This window comes from Macaca mulatta, chromosome 2, assembly GCF_049350105.2.
Source record: "Macaca mulatta isolate MMU2019108-1 chromosome 2, T2T-MMU8v2.0, whole genome shotgun sequence".
In the NCBI taxonomy this organism is placed as follows: Eukaryota; Metazoa; Chordata; class Mammalia; order Primates; family Cercopithecidae; genus Macaca; species Macaca mulatta.
In genome coordinates, this window is record NC_133407.1 from 127,519,171 (window position 1) to 127,541,918 (window position 22,748).

Below are 22,748 nucleotides of genomic sequence, written 5' to 3' on the forward strand. Positions count from 1 at the left end.
ACATGTACCAGGTCTTTCTCCAGCAGTCTGGGGATGAGCTGGGGATGGGAGCTAACCAAAACAGGCACATGAAAACATGAATGATGTCAAGGTGGAAATTAGTTTAACTCTGGAAGGAAATTCCAGGTTGACCTTTTGCCCTAAACTTCTTGTCACTAAGTAACCATTTTTGGATAAAGAAAGAAAATGTTTTTTCTTTCACTTGTCATTTGTTGCTATTAATATTAGAGAGTGATAGTGTAACATACAGTGTATTCATTTTTTCTTTGCTACAAGTGAAAGAATGCTAATTAAATTTTTCAGATAACTGAAGTAGCATTAGATAAAGGTTTATTCTCTCTCAGCTAATATAAATTTATCTTTTTTCTCTAGTTGTATTATAAGCAGATATATTTAAAATAAAGTTATGACATTTGTAGGAGCAACATTTTAATTTCTAATTATAAAATGAACTTATTTTTCCTCCTACTGATATCTGTGCTCTTATGAATGTCTATGCCTTTGGGACTGCTTTAAAAAGGAATTAAACTAACAATAGTATTACTCATGCATTTAACAAAATTTATTGGGTGCCTAATATATGCTAGGCATTGCCCTCTACTGAAGTAGAAAAGCAGTGTCTGTGATTTCATGCACCTTAGAGGAGAGAGAAAAATGAAATTGTGTGAAATCAGATTATTTCAGGTAGTGATAAATGCTAGGAATAATGTGAGAGAAAATGACTGGGGCAGACCACTTTAGGTAAGGCTAGTTAAAGAAAGTCTGTCTCTGGAGTTGATGTTTAAACTCAGTGATGAAAGAGAGCCAGCCCATTTGAAGATGTAAAGGACAAGTGCTTCACATAGAGGAAATATCAAGTGCAGAGGTCCTTAGATGGAAGTGGTCTTGGCAGAAAGGCCAGTGAGGAGACCGAAGGACAGTGTGCAAGGAGGAAAGGGGTCCAAGTTGAAACTGGAGAAAGTGGTTCTAGGACCAGATGACACTGGACCCTGCAAGCCATGAGAAGAATCAGGATTGGACGGTGTAAGTTGCTGGAGTATTTTGGCCAGGAAGTGTTTGATCACATGGTTGCTGTATGGAACACAGGGGACAAATGTGGAACCAGGGAGACCAGTTAGTGAGCTGTTTCGTACTGGTTAAGGTGAGAGCTGGATCAGGAGAGAAAGCTTAGATTAGGATTGTAGCAGCAGGGGCAGAGAAGTGTGAACAGAATTAAAATCTGCATCGGAAGTATAAAGCCAGCAGGGCTTGCTGATGGATTGGGAAAGGAAGGGAGGAGGAATGACTCATGGGGTTTTTGGCTCAAGCAGCTGGATGAATTTACTTGCGCTTATGGATCAGGAGGTTGTTCTTTCAGTTTGTATATGGGCATTTATTTTTAATGAGGTGCATTGACCTGAATGAAAAGTGTTGATATATTATGTTAAGTCTTTAGGCATTTTCTAAAGATTATAGAAGAAAGTAATTATTGCAGTGATGCCAAGTTGGGGGGTCATTTTTTCTTTTCAGTTTTTTAATGTTATTGTAATCTAGTCATATAAGCCAGAAAACAAAAGAAAATGTGTGCACTTTCCTGGGACTTCTCATGTATTCGTTGGGTAGTTGTGAAAATTTATTGACTAACAAACCACTATCTTTCAATTTGTTTTTAATTATTAAAATAAAATACATTGTAAAAGAAAGTAAACAACCAGAGGATAAGTATGCAATCAGAATGAACAAAGCTCCTTCATCTTACTTTTCAGGGGTACAGTTTGACATACTCTTGGAGGGTTCCTAGAACCTGGACAAAGGAATATTTACCAGTATATTTTTTCCCCTCACGTATTAAAAAAAGTAGATTCAGTGTGAATTCACGTTTTTAACTTAATAATCTATCTAAAATATTTTTTCAGGTTAATACATACTGTTCTGCTGTAGTCTTTTTAAGGACTGCCTGTTATTCCGCTTCATTAATGTATTTTCACTTAACCTGACTCCTGTTGATGGACACTTAGATCTTCAGTGTTGCGTTACTGTATACAGTGCCTTAAGGACTGTTCTTCTTTGGGAATGTCTGTCAGTATTTCAGCATATTGATTCTCCACATGGAACCTGGTCACAGTGCCCTCCAGGTTTGTACTACTGTGATTTGATGAACTACTTCAGCAGTTCTGATTTGGGTTGCCACAATAATAAGGCAGTGAAAATGTGAGTTTCTGGCAATATCTATCTATCTATCTGTCTATCTATAAATTGTTTATAATGTATATATGTATCAAAACATTACACTGTATTGTAAATATATAGAACTTTTATTTGTCATTTATACCTTAATAGAGGGAAAAACAGTTGGAAATTTTTTTTAAAAAAAGGCTTAATAAAAATTAAGAAATTATTATTTAATATATATATGAATTGTTAATATTCACCAGTGTCACTCTTGACTTGCCTGCTACATGTAGAAGTCATTAGCTATTATAGGATGGCCATGCTTCAACTTTAAAGGAGATATTTCAGGAAATAAATCCATATTTTATTTATATTTCCTAAAAAGTATTTTTCCTGACAGTCATTTCACAAGACTGATTTGTACGTTGACTAAGACCTGCGATTTCAACCCTGCTAAGCTGTGATCTTACATATGACCAGAAGAGGGAGTTTTTATCACTTCTTGATGGTGTGGTACCTACTACCTGACTGGAATAATTCCTCTGATGTATGTACTAGTCCAAGTCCATAAAACAAACTGGTTTGGGAGGGGCCCAACAGCTAAATTTAGCTATTTCCCTTATCCCACATTATGTGTGTAGAAATCCCAGTCTTGAGGTTTACTTCAAAGTAATTTTATACCTTTTCATCTTGTGCATTTATTTGAAGATTAAAAAAATAAAAGAATTATTTCCATTTAAAATAAGATACAAACAGCCCCTGATCACACAATATAGAGTTCTTGATTTATATTCTCTTCAGGTCACAAACTTTGGAATGAAATTTGTTTCATTGCCTCTTATGCTTGATATATTTCTTAAAAAGGTTGTTAGAACTTCTGTTTTGTTTTCTTGAGACAGAGTCCTGCTCTCTTGCTCAGGATGGAGTGCAGTGGTGTAATCTCGGCTCACTGCAACCTCCACCTCCCAGGTTCAAGTGATTCTCATGCCTCAGCCTCCTTAGTAACTGGGGCTACAGGCATGTACCACCACACCCAGCTAATTTTTGCATTTTTAGTAGAGACAGAATTTCGCCATGTTGGCCAGGCTGGTCTTGAACTCCTGACCTCAAGTCATCTGCCTGCCTCAGCCTCCCAAAGTGCTGGGATTATAGGCGTGAACCACCACACCTGGCCTACAACTTCTAATACTGAAGATGTGTAGTGAGCTTTAGAGAGTTAAGATGTTATTTTGCCAAAGTGGCTAATAGGCCTTTTTCTGTGTGATTCAACTGTGGTCTGTTGTGCTACTTGAGTCTCAGCCTGCTTAGCCAAACAAATTAAGAGAGTGACAGTAATCAAGACACACTTGTTTGATGTAATACCAGAATTTTGTATTTCTTTTTTTTCTTCTTCTTCGAGACAGATTCTCAGTCTGTTGCCCAGGGTAGAGTGCAGTGGCGCAGTCTTGGCTCACTGTAACCCCCACCTCCCGGGCTCAAGCAATCCTTCCACCTCAGCCCTTCTAGTACCTGGGACTGGAGGCACACGCCACCATACCTAGCTGATTTTTGTATTTTTTGTAGAGACAGGGTTTCACCATGTTACCCAGGCTGGTCTCAAACTCCTGGGCTCAAGCAATCCACCTGCCTCTGCCTCCTGAAGTGCTGGGATTACAGGTGTGAACCACCCCCCTTGGCCAGAATTTTGTATTTCTTTAATTTTTCTTCAGCTACCTTCACAGTGCATTTTTATAACAAATTTTTTAGACCAACTCTTTCTTTATAGATTTTTTGATCGGCATATGAATGTATTAAATATGTACACCTATAATGTATTTTTATGTAAATACACAAATGTAATCATCTCAACTGTTTTCAGTGCAGCCTTTTTCTTATTTCATTGGCTCTTTCAACTTACCTGCCTTCTCTAACTGTAGCAGTCCGCACTACGCTATAAATCATACATGCTGCATTCTTAGTATGTAACTTAGTATGCTTCCTTCTATATTTTTCTCATGCTTCTAACTCTATCCAGGCACATAGAATCATGTATTTTATTAGTAGGGGCTTTTGGTGATAGTTTTACAAAAAAATGGATCCTATTATGCACACTTCTGCTCCTTTTCTACTCAACAATACCTCATGTAAATCCATTCACAGCCCTGGATAACACTAATCCCCTATTTTTAATGGTTGCATACTGCTCTAAAGTGTGGCTGTGCTGTAGCTTCCTCTGCCAGGCCCTCTATGGACATTCATTTTGTTTCTTGCTTTTTGTCTCTGTGAACCAAACAGCAGTAACCACTCTGGTACATACATACTTAATTACTGGTGGTTTAGTTTCTGTGGGATAGAGTCTCAGGAGTGGATTCCTGGGTCACAAAAGATAGTTATTTGCAGTGTTAATAGCTGCTGCTGGATTGCTTTCCAAAAAGGCTATAATACTTTATCTCTACCAGTCACTATAAGAGTATCTCCAAAGGAGTAGATGTATTTATTTTTCTAAGCTTCCATTTATTTTTCTAAAGCCTCTTAACAATGTTCCTTACACACACACACACACACACACACACACACACACACACACGTATGATTAATTTTAATTTGAAGTAAATTTCTCAAACAAGCACGAGTCTGAGTAATAATAATATGAGACAGAGATCTTTCAAAACGAGTGATTATTTAAAAAAATATTTAAACAATTATAGGCAGTTTCCCTGGCATCTATGGGAAATTTCTATTCATTCTGTATGGGATTTACCTTAAGGAAGAAATCTCATTCTTTTATGCTAGGATTCCTCTGTGCAAAATGTGAGGCCTCCTACAGGATAACAATTTTGAGTGTGATTAATTGCAAGGCCAAGGAAAAACTATGGCCAGTTTTGTTTCTGATCTCACTATCCTCTTTGCAGTTGGTATGATTGGTCACCTTATAACAGTGTTCATTGTGTGTTTCAAATAATAACTGGGCTGAGGTCAGACTGTGGTTAACTCAAAGCCTGTGTAAATCAGGCCATGAAAATATATTTTATTTGCCTGCCTTACACACATGAAGTGTGGGTGAGCCCTGGAGAGCCATCCACCAAAAGATAAGCTAGAGGAAGGCTGCTGCATGGTTTTAGCCTCCAAGGTGAATTATTCCCATTTAAATTTCATCTCCCACCTCTCCTAATCCAGTGTGAGTACCTAATGAGCGCTGGATAATAACATAGCAACATTTCTAGGTGAAGCTAATCTGATTCTGGATAGCAGGCTTCCAGGCCCACAGCCGAATGAATTGCTTGGTATTTCCAAGTTTGAAAATACTTTTTTCCCCTTTCAAGTGCTCCTTGGCAGCAGGTAAGGAATGTTAAAGCTCCTGTAAGTGCCAATTAAGGCCAATTATAACTCGCCTGGCCTGCTGAGACAGTGAAGTGGAGTTAGTGGAGACTTGTATTCCTGTAAAATGGAGAACTGGCTTTCACCAATGACAGGAACACAGTATTTCATAACTGCCAGCAGCTTGTTTGTTGCCCTCCAGAACACTGAATGACACCTCTGCTGGCTTCTCAAGGATTCCGTTTAGGAAATCCCAAGATTTGTAGGGGACTTGACTAATTTCTATAATAGAAACCTCAGTTTTTCTGTTTCTGTTTAACTCTTCTTTTCTATCATCCATCTAGTTTCTCCTTGGCTGTAATCATAATAGCTAACATTTGCTGAACGTTTAACAAGTGCTGGGCACTGCATTACCTGTGTTATCTCAAATTTACTCCTCAACCCAGGCTTGTGGGAGGAGGGAGTATCAGTCCTTAGCTCTCCAGAGTCTCTTGCCCATGGCTGCACAACTAGAAGTGCTCAGACTGCAGGCTGGCTGCCCCCTGAACCCAAACTTAGAGTGCTTCTCCTAGCCTCCTGCAAGTTTGCTTGTTTGCTGCGAATAGGCTAATGCACAGTTCAGAACGCCCTTTGTGCACTAGAGTAAAATTGACATGTGTACACCGTCCAAACCACAGCTGATACATATAATTTTTGGTCAGTGAGGCACGGATGTTATTCTATTAAGATGTTATTTTAGTCTGTAGTTTTTTTTTAGTCTGTAGTCTTAATTTTTTTTCTTAGGAAAAAAGAAATATGACCATGTCCCCAGACCTAAACACTTATGTCTGAGCCATCACTGGGATATTTAATATCAAAATAAACTTTATTTGGATAGGATATTGAGAAATGATTTGAAGAAAATTGTGATAATGCTTTACAAGCAGAACAAAGCAGTATTTGCTTAAACATTTTATTCAGGGCATTAACAGGGGCACATGTGAGTGTTTAAAATTGAACTTTGTTCTCAGTTTCTATGTATTTGTGTTATTGGTATACAAAATTATGTTTTCCTGGCTTACACGGCCATTCATTCATCCCTTTTCTGATGTAGGTCTTAAAAATGTTAAAATTGTTTTTCTCTTATTTCTGAACTTAAATATAGACGTGTGTTTGTAGCATTTAAGAACATTTGCTAAAATTCACCCTGGTTTTCTTCAGTGTTGCAGAATGACTTGATTCTTAGAACTGTCTTGGATTGGCTGACTCTCATAATGATATTTTTCCCCACTAGTACAATCACTGTGTACGAAAGGGAATATTAGAAAAGCAAGCATTTGTCCTTGGGAGGCCAGCAAGAAGTCTGGGTCCTGTCGTACAAGTATAGTGATAGGGAAGTGTGGTTTAGCTCAAGAAGGATCCTCCTACCCTGTTCTTTTCTGCTATTGATGACGTTAAGGAGATTCCTTGGCTACCCCTGCAGGGAGGGCAGGTGAAGTAGAGTAAATACTACTAAGACCTGTGGCAATCAGGTTGTACAGCCATGGATTTTTATTTATTTTTTTTTTTTCTAGCTTAAGAAAAGCTTCAGTGAATTAACTTAAAATTCTTATTTTCACTAATGAGCTTTTGAAAAGATTTGGGAGATGTATCCGCATCCTGTGCTTCTAAGGCTTGCTGATGACTCTTCCCTTGGGTTCTCCTAGTGTCTTTTAAGGGCTACCATAGTTTTGGATTGTATGAACGTTATTGTAAGGAATCTCGGTGGTGGGGGAGGGTTTGGGGGAAAGTGGGTTTCAGAAAATCCCCTGGATCTTGGTATTGCTGACATGGTTGGGATCTGAATCCCTGTGAAAATAGGGCAGTGCAGCTATTATTCTTTTGCTTTAGAGTCAATTTAGAATTTGGCCCGATAGAAGACGTTTTCATGCTTGTCTAAAAACTCTTCCCCACCCATTTCAGGCTAAATCATTTCCACATATGTAACTCATGACCTCCTCCCAATATTCTGTGTGGGGTGATAGGATTTTGTAGAAGAATCTTTTCCCGCTTCTTTTGACATTTAAAAGAGTTCATTTTGAACTATCAGATTTCTAAGTCATTATTATAAAACTCAGATCACTTGGCAGTTTTTTCTATGTCACTTGTGGTGATTTTTTGTTGTTTTGTTTTTATTAGAACTCTGTCACCTGGGCTGGAGTGCAGTGGCGCAGTCATAGCTCACTGCAGCCTCAAACTCCTGGACTCTTGCCTTACCCTCCCAGGTAGTTGGGATTACAGGTGTGAGCCATTACACCCCATTCCATGTCTATTTGACAGTAGATTTGTTGATTGGCCAGAGAGAGGGAGCATGATAGGGATGATAGGGAAACAGGCCAGGAAGACACTATTTCCAAGGGGGCACTCAGTGAGAGAAATTCTTGGATTTAAAAGTATGAAAGCTTTACTCAGTCCTCCAGTGATTGAACAACAAACTGGACAAACGTGGATATGAAATTACACATATTTTACAAATATGCACAGAAAGTGGGTTAAGTTTTTTTGTTACTAGATTTAGGAAGGAAAAGTATGCTTAGGAATAATAAACTTTTTTTGTAAAGTTTAGCAACTATAGATAGTATAGGGGAAATAAAACCTGGAAAAATGCTGCAGGCATTTTATAGAAATGTTTAATTTTAAGACCTTTAGGTCTACTGAGACTTAAAATGTAGGTTTTTAAATAAATCATGTAAGTTTTGTAATATACCTGGTAGTAACTGTGTCAGTTTAAAGGCATTCAGAAAAAAATTCACAAAGTATAAGTAATTTGCATTTTAGCAGGTTAAACTTATAGTATTCCATCTTCCCCAGTTTTGACAAGTTGCCTTTCAAATAGAAAGATTAATTTACACCGTCCAGGACGCCTGGTATGACCATATTAGATGAAATTAGACTCCACCCCCTGTTTTCTGTTGATCTGCCAGGACCTTTGTAATTCAAGTGCTTTTTACAGTAGTAGCAAATGTTACATAAGCCCAAACATGGAGCATATTTGGAGTTGGTGGGCAGACCCAAATCATGATGCAAGCCTGCAGTAGCAAGTGTGCAATGAAGCACAACCAAATTCTGTGAATGGAAGGTAGCAAGACGCCTCTCCAAAGCAGCCCTTCTGCGCAGGAGCTGAAAGCTCCACTGGGTAAGTTTTCTGAGGCAGTTTTCAGAGGCTGGGCTTGGCTCAGGGCCCAGCTCTGGATGAGCCTGTGGACGGTGGGGTAGGTCTTTGCTAACCTTACATAGAACCAAGCAGAGTTGGGAAGAGTTTATGCAGGCCTCTTTCCTCCTGGCGTTTGTCTTGCCCTGCCAGCAGGCCAGGAGGGCTTCGCTGCTCAAGTAGTGGAGGGAGGGAGCCTGCAGAGCTAGGGGATCAGCGTGGTTAATCGCAGCCACAGGGATTAGCTGCTGCAAGCTGTCCACAGGAGTCATTCTGAAATGTCATTTGAGTGATCTGGCCAAAGTTCAGATGCAGACAGGAGTCGAGTTTGTTATTAACTCCAACAAAATGCTGAGGTTTGCACCAAACAGTTCCCATATCTCAAAACAGAGAGTATTGGTTACGTCGCTCTCTAAAAATGGAGGAACGTTGTAACATGCTTTAACTGTTTGTTTTTTATCTTACTTGTGGTAAGTGAGGTTTCATGACAGGCAGTTTGCAGTGTTTCCTGTAGAATGTGTTTGAAAGCTGTTTTGTCAGATACTTCAGTTCCACAACAAAGTTTCAAACAAAACACTGCGTCAAGAGGAAGAACAACTTCAAAATACAACCAGTAACCCTGGGAAGTCATTCAGTAACTTAAATTGAGTGTATAAAAATTTAATTATGGACTGACTGCCAGAAAAGATGATTTTTTTCAGTTGTGTTATTAAGGTAGCCAGCAGAGCTAAGCTGATTCTTCTTGGGTGGATGTGGAGGCTGTTCTCAATGTTACCTTACCTGTCTCAGACCTTCTGTCTTCATGCAGGAAGTGAGGTGTCAGTTGAGTTCTTTAGTTTTCAGGGGATTCAGATTTCATGCCTTCTGCAATAATGAGCTTGACCGGATGGTTTTAATTGAGGTTGAAATTTAGCTCCCCAGTTGTAGGACTTTAAATATGAAAAGATCTTAAACCTTTAATCAAATTGCTGTTGATTCTCTATAACTGATTTTTCTGAAAACTCTTGTCAGACAGTTTTAGGTTTGCTATTTCTGCTTTCGTTTTTGCATGTCACTTCTGATGTTTTATTAGTTGACAGCCCTGGCCTGCAGGTGGAGCAGATACTGTTTCTCTTCAGAAAAAATAAATGTGTGTTGCAGACTCATTGAAAACATTGGCATTCCTGAGTAATTAATCACTCATTCCTTATTAAAAGAATGCATAATGAAGGAAGCTGTTAGGCTGTGTTCAAAATGTGAGGTTTTTCTTATTTCCATGTTTTGGTCTTCAGGTATTCTGCCCTCCCCCACCCAGAATAAGGTGATAGAAAAAGGATATAAAACTAGTGGATAATAGCAATAAGGATTGTGACTGGCTCAGTGTAGCACTTTTTAGCAGATGGTTTTGTCATTTCGTTGTACCTTGCAGAGTTGCTCTTGTTTGTTGGACTGGGAAGATGATGCTCCCTGTTGGGATTCCTACACAGAAATTTCTATTTTAAAAGACAAAACAGAAACCAAACAAAAACAAGACAGCTCCTCTAATTTGAGTTTTACCAGTTTCCTTTTATTCTCTCTCTTTTTGTGTATATGTAAAAATTGGATTGGAGTGGTAACGGCGTAGTTTTGTTTTGTTCTTTTAAATTGTCTTTTAGCATTTTGGTAATAGCCCATATATTTCATTTGGGAAAGACAGTGACCTAGACCAAAATGAGACTATCGAGATACTTGTGTAAAGACTGAGTATGTTTGATGCTTGAACTACAGATAGTGTAACAAATTGGAAGGCTATACTTACAAAGGTAAATAGCTGAAATTCTAAGGTGTTCTTTTCCCTAACATATAGAGGATTAAATCAGAAGTAGCTAGAGACTAGTGGATTTTTGTTTTGGCTCTCTTTTCTTCTCACAAGTTGGTACCTGAGGTATAGAAACAGTTCAAGTGAATGATGGTGTGAGAGGGAGAAAGGGGAGTGAAATTTTACAAAATGATGTGCATCACTCAGATGGTGAGGTCATGTTTGTTTCAGCCAGGGTGATTTATTGCTATAGTCTGTCAGCATCATTTGGGTAACACTGTGGTCTCTGATGATAGCAGAGAGAAGTCCTTATGGCTGTTAGCAGAGCAGAAGTGTCAGCCAGCATGTCATTCATTGTGTGGTATCTGTAGTTAGAAACGGTGACAGCAAGATCACAGAGGTGGCATAAACAGTTGGATGGTTGTGTTACGCTCAAAAGCAACAGCATCCTTTTCCCAAAAGGTACTTTCCCTAAGTGTGTGTATGCGTTAGAGAGGATGGTAACCCTCGGGTCGAAAGTCTGCACCTTGAACGGGGTTGCAGGAGCATAGAAAGGGCGTCCTTCAGGAACTGAACTGATCACTCAGACCACTCGGTTTTACTTAAGACAAGCTGTTTCATGAAAGAAAAAAAAAAGGGTGTTATACTCGTAGCTGACGTGATCAACTGTTACAACACGCTGTACCTCCTCTTTTTCCCTATCATTCCATCTTTTTCAATAAAATTTTTGGATTTTTTTTAAGCCCTTTTACAACTGTTTGCAAAGAGCTGCAAGTTAAGCAGGCAGGGAAGGAGTATCCCCCAGATATTCAGTAAGTTTTTCATATTTCTCACATACTTGAAAGCAGAGTTCAGAAAGAACAGTCCTCTTGGGAAGAATTCCTGGCAAGAGGATTATTTGAGGTTGCCATATTTCTGCTCCTTTCTTAGCAACATTATTTACAATCCATTCACGCCTGTCCCTTCCCCCACTGAAGTGGAGTCGTTCTCCCTTGTAATCTGCCCTTTGTGATCTGTTCTCTTTCATGCAGCCAGTGTGAATGGGTATGCTGCAGTGTGCGCTCTGCCCAGAGACGTGGAAATGCCAAGAGACCCGAATACTTTAGTTGGGCCTTTATTTCTGTCATAAAGCACTGACTTGAAGAGCTTGATAATTTGATTAGGATCTTTGGTGAAAAGTTGTTTCAAGTGGCCCAAGTGCTATAAATGACTCTCTTTTCTGCACTTTCCCCTTATGTTTTAATTTAAAAGCACCTCCGCATTAGGGGGAGGAGAGATGCATTTGGCAGAGGTAGCAGTTGGAGACTAATTTGTTAGGGCAGCCAGTGTTGAAATCATCCTTTTCAGTTAAATCTCTCTAGTGGAAATGATGCCGAGTGCTTTGTGGCAAGGACTTTTTCTTTCTTAGTGTTTTCCAGTGCCATTTGTAACCCACCTAAGCATGCTCTGAAGTTGCCTCCCAGCCCCAATTTTGGCTAATTGTCCTTTGAGGCACTGCATGTCAGAGGTCAGTTCTGAATTCCCCAACTTGAGATTTGAATGTTCCAGGGACAGTCCCACCGACTTGCTTCCTTTTAAGCAATTAGACTACACTCAGCTCTCTCTGGAATAGTTTCATCAAGTGCCTGGGGAACATAAAGAAATTGGATCAAAGATAAAGCAGATTTAGGATTAAAAAGAACCTGTGACTACAAAGAGTGGATGGAGTAGGACCATGTTTGCTTGTCAGGCCACGTGTGAGTGCTTTTAAGAAGAATAAGAAAATTTAGAGGGAAAAGTTGACAACAATGAAAGTAGTGAGGAAATATGAAATGCTTAATGTTCATGTGTAATCCATATGTAGTGATATGTAGTCCATGTGTAGTGATTTGCAATGGTATGCCAAGTATTTTTTAATATTCATTAGGGAAAAATATATATATATGAAACTCCTACATCAAATACAAAGTCATTCTTTCAGAAATATTATTGCTTAGGATAATGCTAAATTAGTACCTAGTCGGCCACTGAATTTTTAAAAATATATTAAGTAAATAATCGTCTAGATATTGTGCAGATTTGGAAAAGGATCCAAAGTATGATTTAGTTGTGAATAACAGAAGTTTAGGGAAAACACTAGTTGGGAGCAAAGTACATGTGTAAGAAAAAAGTGCTGAGTTTGTTTGTTTGTTTGTTTGTTTGTTTTTTTAATGCAGTCTTTATTTCTAGTCTGCCTCAGGTCCTGCTCTTGGATGTTTTCTTAAGGAGTTATAATCCTTGTGAAAGACACATAATGCCAATTGACACCTCCTGAGTTGTGTTTGGTGGCCTGGAAATGGAGTATGACAGTTTGGATTAATTGGGAGCCGTGTAATAGCAAGCTGCAGTTATTTTTCAACCTGGACATAAAAATAAACAATAAATAATTTTGTGAAGGGACAGCTTGATGAATGACCTAAAGTTTTAAAACTGAGCTTTTGATATGTGCATTGTTGCTTACTATGACTGGCCAAAGACTGTGTGCATGTTTACCTGTGTTTTACATTTTATAGCCATGTATAACCTTCATTATTGAAAGTCCTTGCTTTAAATGACCGTCATTATGGGATGTTTGTGGAATGGAGCTGTCAGAAGGCATGAAGTCGTGCATTTCTTGAAGCATGCATTGGTATTTCTCATAAGGCCCGTCCATGCCGAGTGCACACTGTTTAACCTTAACTGACTGAGTCTATCTGAAAGTATGAATGAGTTTCATTTAAAGAAAAATTTGTGGGTTTTACTTAGAAAATCTGCCCAAAATTTCCACCTTTGGATCTGTAAACTGAATTTGAGACTTGATCTTCATTTTATTCTATTTGCAGTTTTTCGTGAGTGTCTTCTGAATTCTGTGAGGAAAATGAGCCAACCTTTTATTTGTAAAATAACTTTATCTTGAATGAATGTTCTTTTTGTTTGGTATGAATTTGCTAATTTTTAAATGAATTCTTAAAGTTGCTCCCCTGAGCTCCTATCTTAGAATAGGTTGATATCTTCCTGAAATGGCATGTAAAAATATGTATACTAAATCCTTATCACACTGGAGAAGATAACTTACAGTAAAGAGGGTTTGGTTTGTTCTTAAGTGATTTCTACTTTCTTTAGAAGTCAGGAGGTGTTATTGGCGAGTACTTTTCTGTCTAAAGAAATAAGCCTGTAGCTGGCATCAGCCAAGCTAATGGGGTATCTGTCTTATGTGCTGTTGAGTTCCCAGTACTTGGTCCATAGTAGGCTCTGTGCTGCAGTCTTTGCAACTCTTTATCATTTAATCCACAGCAGCCCTGCAAAGTAGGCTTGGCAGTTGAAGACACTGCCAACGAGGATGGAGTGAGCTGGTTGCCCAGGTTCACCTAACTAGTAACTGGCAGAGCAAGGATATGAACCCACATATCCCTGACTCTAAAGTTCTTATCCTTTTCAGGTAATCTTTTAAAAAGTATTTTTATTTGATTTGGATTCTATTCAGGCTGATTACTCAACCCATACATATCAAGACTGTGCCCAACAGCCCTGAGCCTCTGCTGGGAAGGTGACCGTAAACAACCTGAGAGTGACTGGAAGCACGCATATTGTCTTGTCTACTGGTTGGTGGGTCCAGCCTTACCCTATTGAGCAGGTGTTTGCTGATGGTCTTTTGTAGAGCATCCTCATCTGGAAACTGTGTTTAAGTTGATTCCTTTTAACCAAGCTATAAAGACAGCCCCAATTGGCACGTTCTGTCACAGTTTACTCTTCAGACTGATGCAGGATTTTTCTTCTTGGTCACACTGCAAGCCAGGGATGCCCGGCCAGCGATGCCATGCTTGGGCCTCCCTCGGCCACGCTGGGTGTGCCGCAGCTTGCCTGTGTTATAGGTTGTACCTGCATTTGGCGGTTCCTGAGCTCTTGTATTGCACCCAAGAAGAATGAGGATACGTGGAGCATTGGAGGGTGAGAAAAGTGGAGAACAATTTTATTGAGTGATGGCAACGGCTTTCAGCAGAGAGAGAATTTGGGGAGAGGGGAATATTTCCCCCATATGGCTGGGTCTAGGGCCCTTTATGGACTCAGAATGGGGAGTCTGATTGGTTTGCGAGTATTCAAAAAGCTTTAAAGCGAAGGCACAACTCAAAGGTGGGCATGACAGTGTAGAAAAACCAATTTGGAAAGGGTAGGTATATATAAAAACAGGTGAAGGGTGGGGACCAGAGGAAAGCATCCCAAACGGGAAGACAAATTCTCAATCCAGTCCTAGGATTTAACTTGTAGCTTGACTTTCAGGCTTTAAACTGTCTTCAACTTGGAGGTGGGTTTTCGTCGGAGACCCTCCCCTGTCTGTCTAGGCACTTGTCTGCCTCTTATCAAAACCATCTTGGATGCTTTAAGACCCTCCAAGCAGAGAACTGCTACACTGGCTGACACACTCATAGCTGATTTTTAGCTTAGCAACTTCCAAAATGGAAAGGTGAAATCGAAAACAGTCTGGATTTCCCTTAAACATATTCTGGATCCCACCCTGAATATACCAAAAAACTGTCATCGATGACAGATGTTCAGCCTATGCAGACTTGTACACTAACAACCTACTTTTGCCGAGCACTTGGGGAAGATGGCCTTCTTACTGATTTATGCCCCAACCCTCACCTTTATCCCTGCCCCTCCGTGATGTATTATGACTTGCTAATAATGCCATTTCAGAGCAGGCAAGTTGCCTTGTGCTTTCACCCAGGTGCTGGAGTCAGCCTGCCTGGGATTGCACCCATCTTTGCCTCTTAAGTAACCATGTGATGTTGGACAACTGACTTGAGTCCTTTAAAGCCTTGGCTTCCTCATCTGGAAAGTGAGGATAATAATAGTATCTACTTTGTTAGAAAGATGGTCAGGATTGAATGAGATAATCCATGTAAATCCCGTAGCATGGTGCCTGGCATGTGGTTTCTACACAATACACAGTAGCAGCTGTTGTTGATGTTGTTGTTCTTGAAGGTGAGATTTCTCATCATCCAGTTGTTTGGATTATAAAAGATTAGTAAAAGGTTTAATAAGATGTAAGAAAAGAGCCCTGAATAAAGGCTATGGGAAGGGTTGCAGCTTGTGAGTTACCATGAGATGGTGGAAGGAGGTTATCTGAAATTGGATGAAAAATTGTAGCATCAGATGTGTTTGGGTGTGGTTAATAACACACATGGTGGTGAACTGAGGTAGATGGTAGAAGTTTGAGGGGTGTGCATTTTGAATCTTCCCACGTGGCTCATTTCAGCCAGTTTTCTGTGTTCACCTGGTATTTCTTACAGATAAAAATCATGAAAAGTGAATGCAAAATTTCAATATGTTCAAATTGTTTCTTAGTATATCGGTGGCTTTGGAATGCTTTTGCATTCTCAAAACAAGCTTTATAGCAGAACTGAGGATATTTAATTCAGGTTCTGTGGGGGTTTCTTAGTAGTTAGCCACTTGCATGATACCCGTTGAGAATGGGACAAATTGATACTGTGCTCAGGAATGATAGTATGCCTTGCTTTATTTTGGCATGTATAAAATTGAGACCAGAACACCAGATTTTTCTTCTTTAGAAGTATGTATTTAATAACCGAGTAAACTATATTCATTGTAGAAAGACAATACACAAATGTTTTAAAAAATAGAGCTATAATCCCAGGAATAACCACTTTTTAAAAAGCTTGACATATATCCTTCTAGATTATTTTCAAGTATGAATGTTAGCATTTGGAGTTACAATTTGTTTTGACTGCTGTTTAGATTTGTGCCCTAATTTTGACACTTGCTCATTATAAATTATTTTTAGTTGTTTTCAAAGCAATATTTATGATATAAAAAGATCTAATTATTTGCTTTGAACTCCTTTTTGGTGTGTACCTGGGTGTTAATACTTAAAATTTTTTTTTAAATCTCAGAATGAATTCAGAATTATAAGCTTAGTATTCTCGGTTGCATTCCATTTTGGAAGACCTATACAGAGCTGTCCACCCTCCTATACCCACTAATATCCTGCCCTTGCCACGTGACGTATTAAAGCCACAAGGGAAAAGAGCCCCATGAAACTCCATCTCCCTCGCTTCTCCCTAGCACAACACACACGTACACACTTAGGCATGTTTGTCTTTCCTTGTCTCTGCTCTTTCCTTGTGTCTGTACTTGTCTGTCAGTCGGCCTGTCTCTCCCTTGCTGGAGCCATTCATCATGCCCTCCTCATTCAGGGACAGAGTGTGCTCTCTCTGGGCTGGTGCCAGATCCTGGAGAAGAGGAGTGCTTTGAAAACTCAACTTGGCCTCCTCAGCAGACCACATTGCAGTTGTTCTCAGCATATGGCCACTGCTTTGTCCACTTAATATAGGGTCCCTAACCCCACCTATAATTTGCCCACTTCTCTTCTGATCTGGGAGCAAACACTTTTTTAAAGCTAGATGCCCAGTTTAAAATCTTATGAAAAATAAGAACTCACAGTGGAAGGATAAGGGGAGTCCAACTCAACTATAATTAAATTTGGTTTTTCCTTCTTGCTTTCTTGTCGGGGGAAAGCCAGATGCTGTCCTTTTCACAGAATAAGTTACCAGTCCATGATGTTAAGGAACAGCTTAATTCAGTAGCATGACAAGAATTTGAGCTGACACTTTTCAGCCAGAATCTCAGTTACTTACACACACTGTACACACACAATCTGTTTTAAATTTTAGTGAATGAAAAATTCACATGATAGATTGTCATTCTTAGTTTTTAAATAGTTTTTATTGTTACTGAAGTAGAAAATAGAATTTTTTTGAAATATTATCGAGACATCAGTAGACTTTTAATGTTAGGAAGCTTTGAACCTTGATTTTCTAGTGCTGAATCCCATATTAAGAGTTAATAGATAAGAAAAGAAGATTTTAACCAAAGAAAACAGGGGGAGGGTGGACAATGATGGGAATAGAAAATTGAAAGGACAAGCTTAAAGTTACAGTTAGTTCTGCTATAACACAACATGCATTCCTAAAAAATTACTGCACAATGCAACATTATGCAACAAAAACCACATGAGGCTTATTGGGAAAACGGGGTAATGGCACAACATTCAAAGACCTCATCAGTGACACACACAGAAAAACATAGGAACCTAATGAAAAGGGTAGCACAGTCTTACAAATGTTAAATGCTCAAAAAAAAAAAAATACATAAATACTAGAATAAACATGGCAGTTACCTGAAAAGACCTGGCATTTGCTTGTGGAAGGCGTGAGAAGGGTTGCGGCTTGACTGTGAAGTGATGGAAGGAGGTTATCTGAAATTGGATGACAAATTGTAGCATCAGATGTGTTTGGGTGTGGTTAATAACACCCATGGTGGTGAACGAGGTAGATGGTGGAAGGTTGAGGGAGTGTGCATTTTGTGTTTTCCCATGTGGCTCATTTCAGCCAGGTATAGTTTTCTGTGTTCACCTGGTATTTCTTTCAGACAAAAATCATGAAAAAGTGAATGCAAAATTTCAATATGTTCAGATTGTTTCTTACTATATTGGTGGCTTTGGAATACATTTGCATTCTCAAAACAGGCTTCATAGCGGAACTGAGGGTATTTAATTTGATTGAGAATTTTATCTAATCATTTGATCTTCAAAGAAAATACATCACACATTTGCTCTGAGACACCTGCTTGAGAATTCTGATACCTAGAGTGTACTTCTTAAAAGTTAAAGTTCTAGTTGAGGGTTTTCTCTGTCTTCTTCATATCACAGACATGCCCATCCTTTAGTGCACTGTTTCAGGGGGTACACAAGGTGATTTTTGTAGATAAACATGGATGAATATTTTAATGTTTAGTTTATATAATAAGCTTATTGAACTTACTGTTTCACAGATACTATTGTTTTGGAAAAACCTATCTCAGCTGAGGGTAGAGGTGCCCTGCTTCACCCTGGGGCCCATCTGGAAATGGATTGGGAGGTGGTTTCAGGTTGTCTTTGGCAGATGGGCACTACTGGTGAAGAAGCAGTAGGAGACGAGGAATGCTAACCATTCTGAAATCCTGTGTGAAGAACTGTCCTGTCCAAAATACCAATGATGTCCCCATGAGAGACTGGTTAGTATTAGAGTAAGGAGGAGGAGGAGGAGGAGATAATAGAATTGATAATGTAAATTAAAATGTTGAGTTTAAAAAAATAGTATTTTATGTAGCTTTGGTAAGAACGATGAAAATAGTTTGCAGTTGATGAAAATTTGGAAAACACTAATTGAGGACAAGTAGTAGTGGCGAGCTTCATTTGACAAACCCTTTAGTGCCTTGTAGCAGACAGTATTCTCAGTGCCATGCACATGCTAACTTACTCAGCTGTGGTTAATGGTTCTTGAGGCATTAGCCTAGTCTACTGTAGTGTCTCAACCGTGGCTGCACAGTAGAATCAGACAGGGAAACTTGTCAAAACTCTGGATGCCTAGTCCACACCCCAAACCAATTAAATCACAGTCTCTGAGGGAGGGACCTGTGCATCAGTGTTTCTAAAGCTCCTTATGTTATTCCAGTGGGTAGCCAAGTTGACAGCCACTGGTCTAGGGCTTTCTAAAAATCACTCCTTTTCACAAGAAAAGCTTTACTAGTCATGCAGAAGTTAATTGAAGACCTCTGTCCCATGCCTTACAGAGAAAGACGATGGAGACATGGCCCACAGAAGCTGTATCGTCTAAGGCAGGTGACAAATGCAAACGCATGTTTACAATCCTGGCTGACAAGTGCTGATGCTTAAAAGTATGTTCAGAGTGTTTTGGGATCATAAAAGAGAGAAAAACTAAATTTAAAAAAAATCTTCAGATGCCAAATTTGGAAAACTGTTAAACTGAATTTATTTTAGTTTTTTCTTCCTTATACACAACTTTCATTTTGGAATGAACAAAAAGCAAAAGGCACTTATAAATCACTATTAATTTAACCTTCCTAACTTGATTGTAGCCTTTGTGTAGTTGAGTTGGAGAATAGAAATTTGAATTTTGTCTGTAGATAGCTAGGATAATAATTTTGTCCTGGTGTGGAACACACTCTTAAGTACTTCATAAGCCATCATTGAAGTAATGCCCTTCCAGAAATAAGTCACCACAGTTTTACCAAGAAACTCAGGACTGCTATAAGATCTTTGGAAATAAACCATTGAAGTCTTACTTGTGGTCACTGATTATCATGTGCCTAATGTTTTAAATACTCATATAGCTCCTGTATTGTGATAAGTCAATGTTGGATCACATGCATTTTAAAACTTAGAGTTAAGCAAATGTGTAATTTTAAATTAATTAATTAAAGGCAGCCACTAAGGTACTTGAGCGGATAAACTTACCAAATAATTTATTTGTTTCTGATGGTAACATTCTTCAATAGCTCTTGATTTATGTTAGTATGGATTACCTTACTCTAAGAAAACCTGATTCTCCAGTGGATAGATTTATTTTCAGCTAAACCTTTGTAGTCTATACTTAACCATGAATTACTTCCTGGTTTAAAAAACAGGCGTAGCTATTTGTGGTATTTTTGTCTTGCGCCTTTGGCATCTTAGTGGTGTGAACCGGAGCTATGCCATCTGTAGTCAAGTGAGATTATTAAAAAAATGGGGGTGGGAAGTGAAATGATTCACTGGAAAATTTCAGCACAGATTCTTAGGGAACGATAAGATAACCCTAGAAGCATTCTTATTTGTGTCATATGCTGGTGGGTAGTGACAGGGGAAAAAAAAAGGTACAACTTGTTTCTTAAGATTTTGCTATTTTGAAAATCAGAGAGGTGCTATGTTAGAAAGGAAGGAAGAATTGCTTGCAGTGTCAATTAGCAGAGCTCTGCAGATGAATGAATAATTTTCCTCTCTGTCAGTGCAAGTTGGAGCCAATGAGGTTCATTGCTAGCATACAAAACCCAAAAGGCAATATTCTCATGTTTACGATGGTTGTTTAATTTCCTGATGTGATAAAACGCTTTATGCTGAGATACTTCAGAAACAGAAGGACCCGTTCCTAGAATGTTAAGTAAGTCTGTGGGGCTTAGATGAGCCATTTCTGAAGGCTGCTGAGTTTAACATATCTTCACTTAATGATATGTGTTTTAACCTGAATATATTGATTTCAGGGAATTCTTCCAGAATTACATTCGAGATTTGCCTGAAACATGGTATCTTTTTTTCTTCATTTTCCTTTTCAGAAAGAAGACATAGCTCATCCAGCAAGCCTTCTTTGGCCGTTCCTCCCACTTCAGTATTTTCCTTCTTCCCTTCTCTGTCCAAAAGCAAAGGAGGCAGTGCAAGTGGAAGCAACCGTTCTTCCAGTGGAGGTGTTCTTAGCGCATCCTCATCAAGTTCCAAGTTGTTGAAATCACCCAAAGAGAAACTGCAGCTCAGGGGGAACACCAGGCCAATGCATCCCATTCAGCAAAGTAGAGTCCCCCATGGTAGAATGTGAGTATGGCCAAGAGGGTTTTTAAAGCTTACCTGCTGGAAATAGAGCTGTGTACACCAGTGGCATCCGAGAGTGCCTGTGAATAATATAGAAGAGAGCCCACTTGGGGAAGAATTCAAATGTATGTTACATTGTTTCTTGATGTTTCCCTATCATGTCATAGGAAACTTTTCAGAGTAGTAATAGCAATGATAATAAGGTTACTAATATTTATTGATCCATTCTTGTGTGCTAGCTGCTGAAACCTAACTCTATGTGTATACTATGTCACTTATCACAGCAACCCTATGGAATAGGTACTGTTACTATCCTCGTTTTCCAGATGAGGGGAAGGAAGCTCCATGAGGTGGGGGAGTTTGGTCCAAGAAGGCCTCAAGTCACATAGGCCTGGATTTATGTCCCACGTCTGTCACTTCTTAGCTGTAGGGGTTTGGGCAAGGCATGGTTTCTCTCTAAGAATAACAGCCACTGTGCTGGGTTATTGAGAATATTCTAGTTAATATATGTCTAGCACCTGGCATAGTCTCTGGCCATAGGAGACAGTTAACAAATGGATACTGGCACTCCTGCTACTGCTGCTATTGGTAATAGTAATGATAAAAAGATGCAGAGATTCCTAGATGCCGCTGTAGAATTTTCTGGGATCTGCAGAGCAAATAGGGAAGCAGTGCTTCCTCCCTTCAGCCTTAGGTTCACATCACAGCAGTGATGAGGGAACACTGAAGGAAGTTCACACCTTCCAGGCATGTCTTTGGCAAGTTTCTATGGTCACTCAGTAGATTGACAGGCTTCTTGAGGTCACGTGAGGGAACAGCCATGCACTCCAATAGAAACATACTTCGCATTGTTGGGGTATCCCTCAGCCAAGTGGCGGATGGCTTTTCTCAGGCCAACCTGCCTTTGGAGGGTATACCACACATCGTAGGTCCAAGATCTGGTAACCTGGTTAATCTCAGGGCAGGGTCCAGCACCTGCTGCTGCCTAAGGACCTTGCCAGCTGGGAGAGGATGTGACATCTTGCAGTCTCTCTACTGCTCTCAGGCTATTCCAGGTACAGCTGTTTGGGGCTGTTTGTCCTGGTTGCTAAGCCCCCAGCCCCTGTTCTTCTGTCAGAAGTACAGTACAGCAAGCTTGGTTTTTGTTCTGGGAGCTGTCCGAAAGCCAAAAAAGGTACCAGTGGTAGTGTATAAGTCACTGGCTAGCTTAACAGCTGTTAGAGCACTGACTCCACTGAACAAAGTTTATACAACCACATTGATTCAAATCTTCTTTACTTAGAGCTAGGCCTTTAGATAGGAACCAGGCCAGTTGTTAGCTTCCTACCAGTATTTTCAGTTTTACCAAGCAAAATGATAGTGTCAATAATATTCCAAGATTCATTCCTTTGTTAGTGGCACAGGTATTCCCTAAGCTCCTGTCATAGAAACATTTTTCAAGGACTGGAGAATGACCACTTTAGTGACACAACATATATTTATTAAACACTAGTCTCCCTTATTGACAGAAGCAAAGAACCTCCTCTTGGAGATATGTTATTAAGCATGTTTGAGTTCTCATAAGTCTTTAGTGACATTTATTGGAAATAGTTGCTCACTCAGAAGTTTACTTTGTTTTGATGAATCCTTTATTACAAATGGCAGTCCTCAAAAGATAGTCTCTAAGGGTTCTGCAGATAGTCTTTGGTTCTTTTAGACCTTCTTATGTTTTGCTTCTTATAAAAATTGCATTGCTGCATTGGGTATCAGGTCTAAGTCTCCCATTGGCTCCTGTGTAAAATTTTTTGAAATGATAAAAGACCAGGCAAATCTGATGGTCCACTGAGGGTTTTGCCTCACCAGAAGGGCTTATAGGCTTAATATATATGAACCTTACTAACAGAATTCATAAGGAGCCTTCCAAGAGGCTGGCCCTGTGCAGCGCTTGGGTAGGCCCAGGC

At 39.4% G+C, this 22,748-nt stretch overlaps 1 protein-coding gene across 15 annotated transcripts in view; it reads left to right on the plus strand.

Annotated features, from left to right (window-relative positions):
* ATXN7 (ataxin 7) overlaps positions 1-22,748 on the plus strand; it is a 141,128-nt gene that overhangs the window by 96,976 nt on the left and 21,404 nt on the right. For 12 of the 15 annotated variants that reach the window (XM_015130473.3, XM_077994222.1, XM_077994217.1 and 9 more), the window contains one exon: positions 20,559-20,811. In XM_015130473.3, coding sequence (XP_014985959.3) covers positions 20,559-20,811 — 253 coding nt within the window. Of the gene's footprint in view, positions 1-8,388; positions 8,603-19,027; positions 19,128-20,558; positions 20,812-22,748 lie in introns of those variants that run through there. The other 3 variants (XM_015130479.3, XM_028844340.2, XM_077994225.1) reach the window with 2 other exon arrangements.